General features: G+C 38.5%; 1 protein-coding gene across 2 annotated transcripts in view; it reads left to right on the top strand.

Moving 5' to 3' along the window:
• LOC122045545 (PTI1-like tyrosine-protein kinase At3g15890) overlaps positions 1 to 11,520 on the top strand; it is a 29,283-nt gene extending 17,763 nt beyond the window's left edge. Inside the window, exons 3-5 of one of the 2 annotated variants that reach the window (XM_042605812.1) lie at positions 10,157 to 10,419; positions 10,499 to 10,692; positions 10,792 to 11,520. In XM_042605812.1, the coding sequence (XP_042461746.1) occupies positions 10,157 to 10,419; positions 10,499 to 10,692; positions 10,792 to 11,096 (762 nt within the window). In that variant the 3' untranslated portion in view covers positions 11,097 to 11,520. Of the gene's footprint in view, positions 1 to 10,156; positions 10,420 to 10,498 lie in introns of both variants that reach the window. The other variant, XM_042605811.1, reaches the window with a different exon arrangement.
• The last annotated feature ends 990 nt before the right edge of the window (positions 11,521 to 12,510 follow it).

Genomic DNA, 12,510 nt, shown 5'->3' with positions numbered 1-12,510 from the left:
AGATACAATGATAGAAGTAGGGTTAATGTAGATCAAAACCCTAAGGTATCTATTCATGATAACTCTAGAAATGGTATATCTAAAGAGACCCAAGACATTAATCCCAAGAAGGGGAGACATATGCCTAGAAAGGGTAGGTCTAGGAATGTCCATGATGGACATGTTGACTCTAGGGTTAGGAACCTAGAAAAGGAAAATCAAGCTTTGAAGTCAAAGCTTGATAAGTTGGAGAAAACCCTAGAAAAATTCAAGGTTGGATCTAAGGGTTTAGGTATGGTGTTGGGTAGCTAAACACCCAACAATGATAGATCGGGTTTAGGATATTGATCTAGTGTCTCCAAAGATAAGAGAAAGTCGTATGCTAGAGTTGCATATAACTATAGCAAGGAGAAGTCAATAAATGGCAAGGGAAAGTCATTTAAATATAAGAAGAAGTTAACCAAGGATAAGGTGTCCAAGGTTAAGAAGGTTAGGTTTGTAGGCCAAGTGTCACCGGAGGTGCACCGATGTGGCCTAGCCATTGTGGATGAGTCACCTAGGGAGATGGCTAAGGTTAAGAGCTCTAGGGGGAGCTCAAAGAGTCAAGTTGGGACCCATGGCAAATGGATCTCAAGTGGGTTTTTCTTGGGAGTCTAGATTGGGTCGTGGAGTGTGCCAAATGGTTTGGAGACAGACTTGAGTCTCAAACTTAGGGTTTTGGCTCAATTGGCTTGAGTTTCATGCTTAAAAATATGACATTGGGGTCATATATCATGATAATTGATTTTGGATGTATAGATGTCATATAAACCAATGCTAGAGATGCATTGTGGGTTAGTATGGGCAAATACATCAAGAGGAGGCCAAAACTAGGACTTTAAGTCAAGGTTCAATTAAACCATTTAGCTAGTTTTGGGTTTTATGTCAATCTTGAGATTGATGATAGATACATTTTTTAATGTATTTTTCCCAAGTAGATATGGGTAAAACAGACCTCTCCATAAAATTTGAAGATTTTTGGATGTTTGTGGAATTATTGGCGCATTTCTAAAATTGGGTTCAGAATGCAAGATAGACTGAAAACAGTGTGTCAGTCGGCTGGTAACAGTGTGTATCGAACACAGAATAGTTCTGTGTGTTGATTTCGATAAGGGCAATCGACTGATGTCAGTCTGAATTTGTTTTCAGCATTGGTTTGGGACCGGGTTAGCTCATGTAAGTGTATGAGATCCATGAGGGATTAATACACGAGTTTAGGGTCATCTTGGATGATAAGTTTTCAGCAATAGGGATATTGTTGGAGAACGTTTTGGATGTTAGCCAAAGGGGAAGAAGTAACATTTAGTTGGGAAAACCTTAGTGTCTTTGCGTAGGGGGAGCATTGTGATAGGTTCTTAAATATCCCTGTAGGAAAATCCTAGCTCATTGGGGAGCATAGGTGTAGGGGGAGCCTTGGGATAGGTTCAAATGCATGTTTCATTGTTTTCCATTTGGCAGTGTAAGTCCAAGTGTGTAGCCTTGGAAACGTAAGTCAATTCGGCAGTGTAAGTCCAAGTGTGTAGCTTTGGCAACGTAAGTCCATTCGACGGTGTAAGTCCAAGTGTGTAGCCTTGGCAACGTAAGTCCATTTGTTTTAGCATGTTTATTTGCTATTATGTTTTTCCTAACTTAAACGTATTACCAAACATCAAAAAGGAGGAGATTGTTGGATCAATCCCAATGGTCCGTGTGACCATGTGTTTTGGTGTTTGTGCAAAGGGTTTAAGTTAGGTTCACCCTTGTTATTTGATATATGTATATGAGTGTGCAGGTTTGCAGGATACACATGTAACTCAGGTTGATGGCTTCAGGTCCGGTGAAGGATGGAGCATCCGAGGGACCGTGGACAAGGCAGCGAGGACAAGGGCCGAGGGAAGCGACTTCGAGGCATACGCGAAGGAAGGCATTGGGGACGAGCCGCGAGCTTGAATGCATCCGAGGGATGAGAGCCAAAGGAAGTAGGCTTGAAGGCAAGAAGTCAAGGCTGCAAAGAAGCGTCAAGTGAGTCGTAAGGATGAGGGTCTGAGTGCTGAGTGAATATACTTAGGTACCAGTCAACTTGTGTAGTCGACTGTGCAGTCGACTGGGAGCGAACAGAATGCTTCTATTCGCTCGGCCAGTGTGGAGCAGTCGATTGGTACTTTTACTAGTCGACTGGTAATAGCCGTTGGGATGTAACGATCGAATTTTCACAGAGGGTAGTTGACTGATGGTTTTGGCAGTCAACTGGTAGGCGGAGTTTTCCAACCCGTAGCCTATATATCCAAGGCTTGGGAGCTTGGTTATAGTTGACGAAATTAGTGGTAGTAAACCCTAATTAGTAGTCTACTAGTTCTCAAGTGTTTGTGAGTATTATAGTGAGGTTTCTCCATCCACAAGGAGCGACTTGAGATAACCGGAGTTTGTCGAGGGCTAATCCGCCAACGGATAGGGATCGTCCACCTTACGGACAACCGTGGAGTGGGAGCCCTAATCTCTGAACCACGTTAAACGACATGTATTGGTTTGCTTGTTCTCTTTCATTGTCTTTAGCTTTCGTATTCATATTAGTATTTGTATTTCCGCTTGCGCACTAATGAATACGTAGGAAGCGATTATTTGGGGGCGCCGTCTATCCAACCCCCATTCAAGCCGTCCACCGATCCCTTACACATATGATAGTCATCTTTCTCAACTCTGACAAGCTATCAAAGCTCTGATCACCGTCCGACAAGCAAGGTAGCAGCCTGGGCATCACTAGGCCACACTGGCAGTCCCCAGTTGTTGCACCTTACTTCCCCTCTAATCGACAAACTCTCAGGACACCCTAACTAGAGTTCTCCTCTCCTTACTACCAGTCACGGGGGCTCCCCGACAATCTCGGAGCAATTAGAGAGGCTCTCGTCAACATCAGCATGGCAGGTCAACCAACAACAGCAGTGGCTGACAGTAGTAACCTAGGGAAGAAGAACAAGCTGAGTTGGTTTCCACTCCTCTATTCCTTTCGTCCAACAGAAGACTCTGACATCTTCATCACTGAAGCTTGCTACTAGGTTGTTGTGTCCAGACTAGAGGCCATGGGGGAGGCAAGGAACCCCCATGCTACTTCTTCACGCTATTGTCCATGACAGACCGTTGGCGTGTGGCTATCCATCTCCCCCGCCGACCGGAGATGGCAATTGTTTATAGTTCCTAGTTCCAGGTAGGTCGGCTAAGGGAGGGAGGTGAATAGCCCTGAAAAGAAAGTTAACAATCCTCTCGCTATATAACTTAGCAAGGACAAAAAGATTAGTTAACAAATATAATTAACATAAAAACAATAATGTAAAAGAAAGTAAGAAGGCTAAGGATTTTCTTGGTTACAACCTAGATGATTGTTAATCCAAGACAGTTTAAAGCTTCATTAAAAGAATCTCCTTCAAGCAAGAGGAGTAGCATCTTATAGACGTTAATAGTGCAGACTTGAAAATAGAAAAGAAATTCAAGTACGATGATTGTTGTATTGAACTTCGAGAACCAGGGCTCTATTTATAGTCTATTGGTCGAAGTTAGTCATTGACTGACATGACACCTCCTTGGCTCCTAAACCTGGTCGACTCGATCCACTCTACAACGACTTCTTTCCAAAGGTTATCGGCTTCCAAGCGCCTGGACTCGGCCTGAGCACATGGAGTCAGCTGATGTGGACTCCGTGCTGATCCTCTTTGCCATAATGGCTCGATGATATGGCGGTACAGTCTGGGTGCCTAGACTTGGTCCAGGCACCTGGACACGATTAACTCAGAGTTGATCTTGGGTGATTCTTCGGTAGTCCAGAGTTGAGCTCACTCAAATCCAACTATGGTCTTCTCCTCGAGTAGTCTTCCTCCTTGGCTTCTCGTTCCTCGGAAGCGCCGCGTACGTTCTTCTCGTCCGCCGGTGTACTCTTTCGTAACTCCTCTTTCCTTGGATGCACCGAGCCCATCAACTTGCCTCTCCTGCCATCCTTCTCGCTCCTTACATCTTCTGCTAGACTTCTTGTGTTCATAAGTCCCTACACACTTAGACACAAGACATCAAAACAATACAAGACCTAACTTAACTCGGTTGATCACATCAAAAACAACCTGGAGTACTTACAATCTCTCCCTTTTTAATATGTATCAACCCGAATTAAGGTTAGGGTTAAACAAATGATAAAATAATGTATGTTTAAAAACAAACATGAAATATTGCAATTTAGTACAATCAAATAATGCAAACACAATTTTTATACTTCTATCTCCCCTTAATTTAATCCCTAATTCCTTAATTTCTCCCCCTTTAATCACATAAAAAAATATTAGAAAAAATATGCAAAATGTTAGAAAAATATTAGGAAAGTTTTCCTGGGGTTTTAAACAGAGTATTCTAAAATATGTCTTTTTACTAAAATTATTTTTCAAAGATAGTAATTGTTACCAATTAATTCTCTTTTTTTCCAAAAATAATTTGATAATTATTTTTAAGTTTTGAAAAATCATTAAAATTTTTGTCAACATTAAGCATAAGCATTCAAACTAAGAGAAAATTTTTCACAAACATATTATTTTTCTTTTATCTAGAATAAATAACTTTTTAACAGAATAGTGATTTTCAAATTTAAATGCTTTTCTTGTTGATTTTTTAAAACATCCAAAATATAATAATCTTCAGTAAAAAAAAAATCAAGTTTTTCAAAATTACTCTCCAAAAAAAAAATTAAATTTAAAAATTACATTTTTTGATAAAAATTCATAAAAAATTATATAAGTGTCGAGAAATCTTGAAAAGTTTTAATCTAACCGAAAATATGATTCAATTATGACAAAAAAAAAAAAAATTAAGTTTCCCAACCATTAATTTTGGAAACATTTTTGATCATTAAAATTCATTCGAAAGAAAAAAAATTAGAAAATAATATATTGGTCAAAAAATTATGAAAATTTTTCTGTTAGCAGATAATAGCTTCATTTTTCATAAAAAAAAATAAAAAAAATATGAACAAAAGGTTTACGAAATAATTACTTTTACCAAAAATGATATTAAATCAAAACAATTTAAATTCCTAACAAAATATATAAAAATCTAACATGTCAGGATTTCATAACCCAAAATAGGTCCCTACCTATTGGATTTCTCAAGTATTTTTTAGGAATGTAATTTCTAGCCAGTTTTGCAATTTGACCCTTATGATTTTTCAAATAACAACTAAGTCCTTGATAATTTCTAAAATTTGACCCATAACCAAAGTGAATTTCCACATGCAGAATTCTTTTCTAATAGTTCTATTTTGTCTTTTAATTTTGCATTTTTTATTTGAATTTTATCAATGCGTTCTAGTGGGCATGCATTGATTAAGTTAACTTTTAATTCAATGTTATTCTTTTTTAAATTAACATATTTGGTTCGTAATTGACATAAAGATCTAGATAACATCTATATTACATCATAAAGTTGATCAAGAGGTAAGAGCCATACCTCACTGTGTCAGACTCATAGTTTCCGCCCCCGCCCTCATCAATTCTCTCGATGCTCATCTCAGGCGAGCTTTTGTCGTTTTCTTCTTCTTAGTGACTTACGATTAATGCAAGTCTGGCGTATTCTTCGACTTCGAATTCTGACGACATTTCATCCCACGTAGCTTTTAGGTTCCTGCTTTGATCATTTTGGTCCTTTGCTTTTTTTTCTTTTGCCTTACTTTTCAATTTTGGCTAGTAGTCTTTAATATGTCCTTCTTCTTGGCAATTGTAGCATCGAACATTCCTTTTGCTTCTTTATCCTATACATCGAGACTCATGTAATTCAAAAGTAGAGAATAAATTTTCTAAACTACTTACCTCAAGGTCCTTGGAAATATAGTAGTAGTCTACTATAGACGTCCATTCCGATTTTCTCGGGAACCCATTTAACGCATACTTTAGCGAATCCTAATTTCTTACCGATTCTTCGAGGTTCATGAGTTCGTTGATTAGCTCCTTAATCCTTGCATATAAAAGAGCTACGATCTCTTCCTTTTCCATCCGGAGATTGCTAAGTTGGTTCCGGAGCAGGTCTCGTCTTACGAGTTTAACCTCCGAGCTTCCGTAGTATAGTTCCAAGAACTTCTCACAAAGCTCTTTTGCGGAGTCGTAGGCGTAGATCCAGTTAACTTCTTGAGGTGGAAGTACGCTTAATAGATGAAACTCTGCTTTACCATTGGTTACGAAGTCACTCTGCTTTTTCTTGTTCCAGAGGTGTTCTTCCATTTTATCTCCGTTATGATCTTTGGGTGCTACAACCCCGTATTTAATAGTTAGAAGAATTTCAAAATCAGTTTTAAAAAATACCTCGATTTTCTTTTTCCAAATCGCAAAATCCCCTTTGAACTTCGGTGGGTGAATGCTCAATCCGACCATCATCTTCTTGCTTTAGCTAGCGGTTAGTCCTTCTAAAATGGTTTGGCTTTGATACCATTTATAGGTTCAGATAGGGCCAACTAGGGGGGAGTGAATAGCCTTAAAAAGAAAGTTAACAATTCTCTCGCTATAGAACTTAGCAAGGACACAAAGATTAGTTAACAGATATAATTAACATAAAAACAATAATATAAAAGAAAGTAAGAAGGCTAAGGATTTACTTGGTTATAACATATAAGGTTGTTAATCCAAGGCAGTTTAAAGCTCCACTAAAAGAATCTCCTTCGAGTAGGCAGAGTAGTCTCTTACAGACGTTGACGGTGCAAACTTGAAAATAGAAAACAAATTCGAGTATATTGATTGTTGTATTGAACTTTGAGCACCAGGACTCTATTTATAGCCTACTGATTGAAGTTAGCCGTTGGCTGGAGTGAGATCTCCTGAGCGCCTGGACTTGGTCAACTTCATTCACTTTGTAACTGCTTCTTTCCAAAGTTTATCGACTTTTCGGGCACCTAGACTCGGTCCGGGTGCCTAGAGTCGGCTGATGTGGACTCTGTGCTAATCCTCTTCGTCACAATGGCTCACTGATGTGGCGATACATTCCAGGTGACAAGAGATGGTCCGGGTGCCTAGAGTCCGGGTGCCTGGACCAGGAGCTTGGACACGGTCAACTCAGAGTTGACCTTAGATGATTCTCTGGCCATCCGGAGTTGAGCTCACCCAAACCTAACTCCAGTCTTCTCCTCAAGCAGTCTTCCTTCTCAGCTTCTTGTCCCTTTAAAGTGCCACGTGCATCCTTCTTGTCCGTCGGTGTACTCTTTCGTAGCTCCTCGTCCCTCGGATGCACAAATTTCGTTGACTCGCTTCTCGTGCCATCCTTCTATTCGCTGTGTCTTCCTCTCTACTTCTTGTATTCCTAAGTCCTACACACTTAGACACAAGATATCAAAATGACACAGGACCTAACTTAACTCGATTGATTACATCAAAATCAATTTGGGTACTTACACTGTTGTAGTCTCATACTACAACGTCTCTTAGCTAAGGTTTAGTTGTTGCCAAGGCCTCACACCTTAGTGTTTCCCAACAACCTTTCCTATAAACTCCATCATCATATTCGCAGCAGCCATGGAAAGGATTTGGAACTCCTTGCAGTGACAACACAATCCTAGAACTCCAACAATGTAACTGGACAACTGCACACTCTCTCCCTCGGCGGGGTTGTGCTCCTATAGGCCCTTCGCCATCACTAGTGGCAGTGCCTCCTTCAAGGTCTCCACTTTCCCACCAGAGAGGCTACCTCCCCTTGTCGATTCTGAGTTCTCGCTACAAAGATCACCGGCGAAGGAGCTCCGACAACCCTCCTTCATAGCCTATTCACCTTCTCTAGAGAGAAGGGAGAATTTCTCTCTCTAAACGGGCAGCAAGAGAACTGTAGCCACTGAGTTTCCTAGCTTGAACCTCCCATGGCCCTCCTTAGTCATTCTGAACAAACTATCATTGCTAGAGGCTTTCTAGTGAAGGATACAACATATACTGATTGCCTATAGATCCATGTGGAAGCAATCTCAAGATGATATGCAATAAGTGTAAGATAAGTTATATCTCTATCTTACCTTATGGATGAAAATTTAACCTTTAGTTGAGAAGAGGGTTACCAATATAGCTTCCAAAAATAACTATAAAATCTTGAATTTTTCTTCTCCAAGCTTTCTGTGATTTTTTGGCACTTCAACAATAATACAGAAATAATAAAGATATTTCTTGTGAGCTTTAATTGCAAAAGAACCACCAAATTCACTTTTCAATAAAACTCTAGTTCGGCCTACAAAAATTTGTGGGCTGGCCTTACCTAGATTTATGACTTTGAAATCCAACAGATACTTTAGGCCGACCTAGAAAAAAATCTTAGATCGTCTCACCTAACCTAGGTCGACCAACCAACACTTGTAGGTCAACATAACTTATGTTTTGTAAGTTAGGTTGTTAGACTATCATCTTAGATCAATGTAGACTTTTTCTTAGGTCAACATAGTTGTAGGTGGAAGGGGAGCTTTGGCGCAATGGTAATATTGTTGTCATGTGACCAAAAAGGTCACGGGTTCGAGTCCTGGAAACAACCTCTTGCAAAAAAACAAGATAAGACTGCGTGCAATGGATCCTTCCCCGGGACCCCGTATGACGGGAGCTTCGTGCACCGAGCTGCCCCTTTTTTTTTTAACATAGTTGTAGGTGGCCTAACAATAAGTACTAAAATGAAGCTCACTGGATAACTCTCCCTATCTAAAATCTTAATCCAGTCTTTACATTCATCTTACATCAACAAACTTAAAATCCATTACAATTATAGCACAATGGGTCTTCAGGTCCAATTGGTGTACCTTAAGCTTGATGTCAATCCTTGAGCCTAAGGCTCGCTCTACACAACTTCACTCTTGATCCACTAAGCACATCATCTAAGCTTGATCACTCCAATCTCCTGAATCAACATGGATGATCTGCATGCTAACCAACATGAGTGATCGGCATGCTTGAGGAGATTATCAAATACAAACTCTTAAAACATTTTGCCAAAAAAACAAAACTCTATGGATAAACGTAAAGGAACCAATGTCCTAACCAATGACACATGCATTTGTCCCTATTATTTAAAAAACCCATATTTAACTACAAATATTTAAAAATAAACGATATTCAAATAGAAAAAAAAAACCATGATTTTTTATTTTAGATAAAATATAAAAATAACAAACTGTTGTTGACTGTTAATTAAATTGGGAAAATGAGGTAAATGTTGTATTTTTAACTGGAGACTAATTCAGTTCGATTATGGTCGATTAAATCAAAATTCATTTGCAAAGTCACAAGTAAGCAACGAGGATGTAGGGTTGTATTGTATAAGAGGGGTGATTGATAAGACTACTAGTGGTAGGACTTGGAGCACTTGGAAGAAGAGAATCTGGTGAAAGATGGCTCCACATGGTTGTTACTGGGGTGTGGAGCCTTAGATGTTGAGGTGCCACAAGTTTCCCTACATGTGGTAGAGTTTCCATTGGGATCGACAAGGCCAGGAAGTGCCTTGTGGGCAATGGTTTTGTTGAAGCAGGAAGATGGCCCATTAGCTGCAGGGGAGGGTGCTGTCGAACTGATACAATTAAAGTGGTGGAAGATGCATTTGCGTCTTCTTAGTTCTGCAGACTGTTAGCTCTATGCTGGGGCTGGACCTACATGGGTGCAGGACTAGCCATCGATCTCGAAGCTGATACTGAAAGAGCTAATGACTCCACTGATCAAAGGGTCTTGCTGGTACAGGAGGTGGTGGGTATTGTGCTGGATGGTTGTCGGAGACTTCAGTCTGTAGGTGTTGTGGCTGGTGGAGAGTTTACTTTGTAGTGTGTAGGTGGTTTCATTCAGGAAGGTTTGTAGTGGCTGTGAAGATTGTGGTCCAGGACCATTGGAAAAAGTTCATGGTGGAGATGGTGTGGAAGGAACCGGGAGCCTCTTTTCCTCCTGGTTGAACTGAAAGGAACATACTTGGGACTATCAAATGACTGATTATTTACTTTTGAAAATAGTTATTACAAAGTTGGTTTATATTTTTACTACAAAGTTTGTTTCTAAACTGACTGTCACATTTCTTTCTGAAATGTGCTTGAGACTCCTAGTGCTGCCATCTTTTGAGCTGCACAGGACATGACTTTTTGGTTTTACTATTGATTCCCATTTTAATTTAAAAAAAAAATTGCTCATTCCTTGTTCAGATTGCTGTCAAGAGATTGAAAGTCTGGAGTAACTCTGAGCAAGAAAAATTTGCTGCAGAAGTTGAAAAATTGGGTGCAGTGAGGCATAAAAACCTTTTAAGTTTCCGAGGATATTGTGCTGAAGGGCAGGAGCATCTCATTGTGTATGACTATATGCCAAACTTGAGTTTGCATTCACATCTTCATGGCTATCACTCAGATGAATGCTTCCTCGACTGGGGCAGGCGAATGTCAATTGTCATTGGAACATCTGAGGGAATCACGTATGTTTATGAAATTAACTAGATTGCTCTTGAAATCTCTGTACATTTCAATTGATACGTAAAACTCTACTTTTTTCAGACATCTTCACCAACAGACAACACCTCCGATCATCCACCAGGACATTAAAGCAAGCAATGTTCTGTTAGACTCTGACTTCCAGGCTCGAGTTGCTGACTTTGGATTTGTGAAGATAATTCCTGGTGGCTTGAATCTTCAGACAACTACTGCTAAGAGTACTCTTGGCTATCTCACACCTGAGTACATCAAATCTGGTAAAGCCTCAGAGAGTTGCGATGTATATAGTTTTGGAATACTCCTTTTAGAGCTTGTCTCTGGAAAAAGACCAATACATAAAAATCTGCCAATCACAGATTGGGCTTTACCTCTTGTGAGGGAGGAGAAATATGAAGAGATTGCAGATCCCAAGCTCAATGGAGACTATATACAAGAAGAATTGAAGAGCGTTGTGATTATTGCGCTTATTTGTGCAGAGAAAAACCCTGAAAGAAGACCCAAGATGCCTGAGGTTACTGGTTTACTTAAAGGAGTCTCTAAAGAGAAGTTATCAAGTCTGGAAAATGAAGTGTGCAGACTAGAACCAACTGTTAGCTATCAAGGAACATCTACTCCCATTGAAGTATCTGAGGATGTTGCACAACGGGAAACTGTTTTATGATAGAAGATCAAGTTATGAGTGCACCCACAATAAAATCATTGGTAATGCTCTTTTACGAGTGCCAATACTTGCCCTTTTTTCAACTTCATTTGAGGTCAAGATTTGCTGTCAAAAGGGTAGTGGTAGACTATGATTGTTTAATACATAGAATTCAATTTTTTATGTACGTCGGAGCCATAAATGATTGAGCTTGGTTAAAGATGTAAAAAAGATTGTTTGTAAATCAGTCGCACAGCGGTGAGATTAAATTCAAGAGGATGTCAGGTTTTGTATCAATTGCAAGTTTGATGATGTATTTTGCACAAGGCCGTGTGATTAAATATTCTAGAGATTGTGATTTTTTGTATCAATATTGCATGTTTGATAATGAAATGGCAATGATGTTGTAGCAGTCATTGTTACATATGGCTGCTATGCTTGCTATTGTATTGTGATCCTTTTTGTAAATTTGATTAGGGTTGCCATTTGCTTCTAGACTTTAACGTTAAAATATCCTTTATTGTGAAAGTAACTTGATTCCTTTGAATCATCAAATTGCTTCGTGAGCACGTTAGTGATAGAAAATGAGAGATAAATAACCATTTAATTTTATGAGTAAAAATAATTTTAATTTTAAAAGTTAATTTTAGCTAGTTAAATTATTTAGTGAAACATCATTGTTATTTGTGATAATACATTTTTTAAAAAAATAAAATAATTGATTAAGATGTTCTAATTTTTTATAAAAATAAAAATATTTATTTTAATATACAATAATAATCAAGTTTTATCCCACTAAATGATGTTGACTATATGAATACTTCTATGTTATTAGACTTTATTTCCCACTATATCATCAGTTATGCATTCATAAATTTTATCTTATGTTATTATTACATATAAAAAAAAAATTGCCTTCATCTTTCTCATTTGATATGTGTATTTGTCATAGTTTCACATCATTTAACTGGAGTATTTATTGATCGTCTAAGTATATATCTGCATCATCTTAAACATGTAGTCTTTCGGAGTTTTCTCTTAATAGATGTAATTCCGATTTTTTTTTCTAATTCTCTCATTTTTATTCTGTCTCTTCTCGTACGTCTACACATCTACCTTAACATCTTTATCTCTGCAATGTTCATCTTCTACTCATGTGTTTGAATCATAACCCAACATTCAGCATCATATACATAGTAGGTTTAACCGCTATTTTTAGAACTTCTTAAGTTTTAGAGGTGTTTTACGACCACATAAAATATTAGACAGACTCCTCCATTTCAACCATCATGCTTGAATTTTACATAAGACATTTCTCTCAATTCCTCCATCATTTTATAAAAATAATCCTAAATAATTAAAGCTCTCAGATCCAAACAATTCGTCATCTCTTATATCTTAACAATTATCTCATTACGTCTAATATTGCTAAACT

This window comes from Zingiber officinale, chromosome 2B, assembly GCF_018446385.1.
Source record: "Zingiber officinale cultivar Zhangliang chromosome 2B, Zo_v1.1, whole genome shotgun sequence".
Lineage (NCBI taxonomy): Eukaryota > Viridiplantae > Streptophyta > Magnoliopsida > Zingiberales > Zingiberaceae > Zingiber > Zingiber officinale.
Note: the sequence above shows the minus strand (reverse complement) of the source record. Positions and strands in the feature narration are given on the sequence as shown.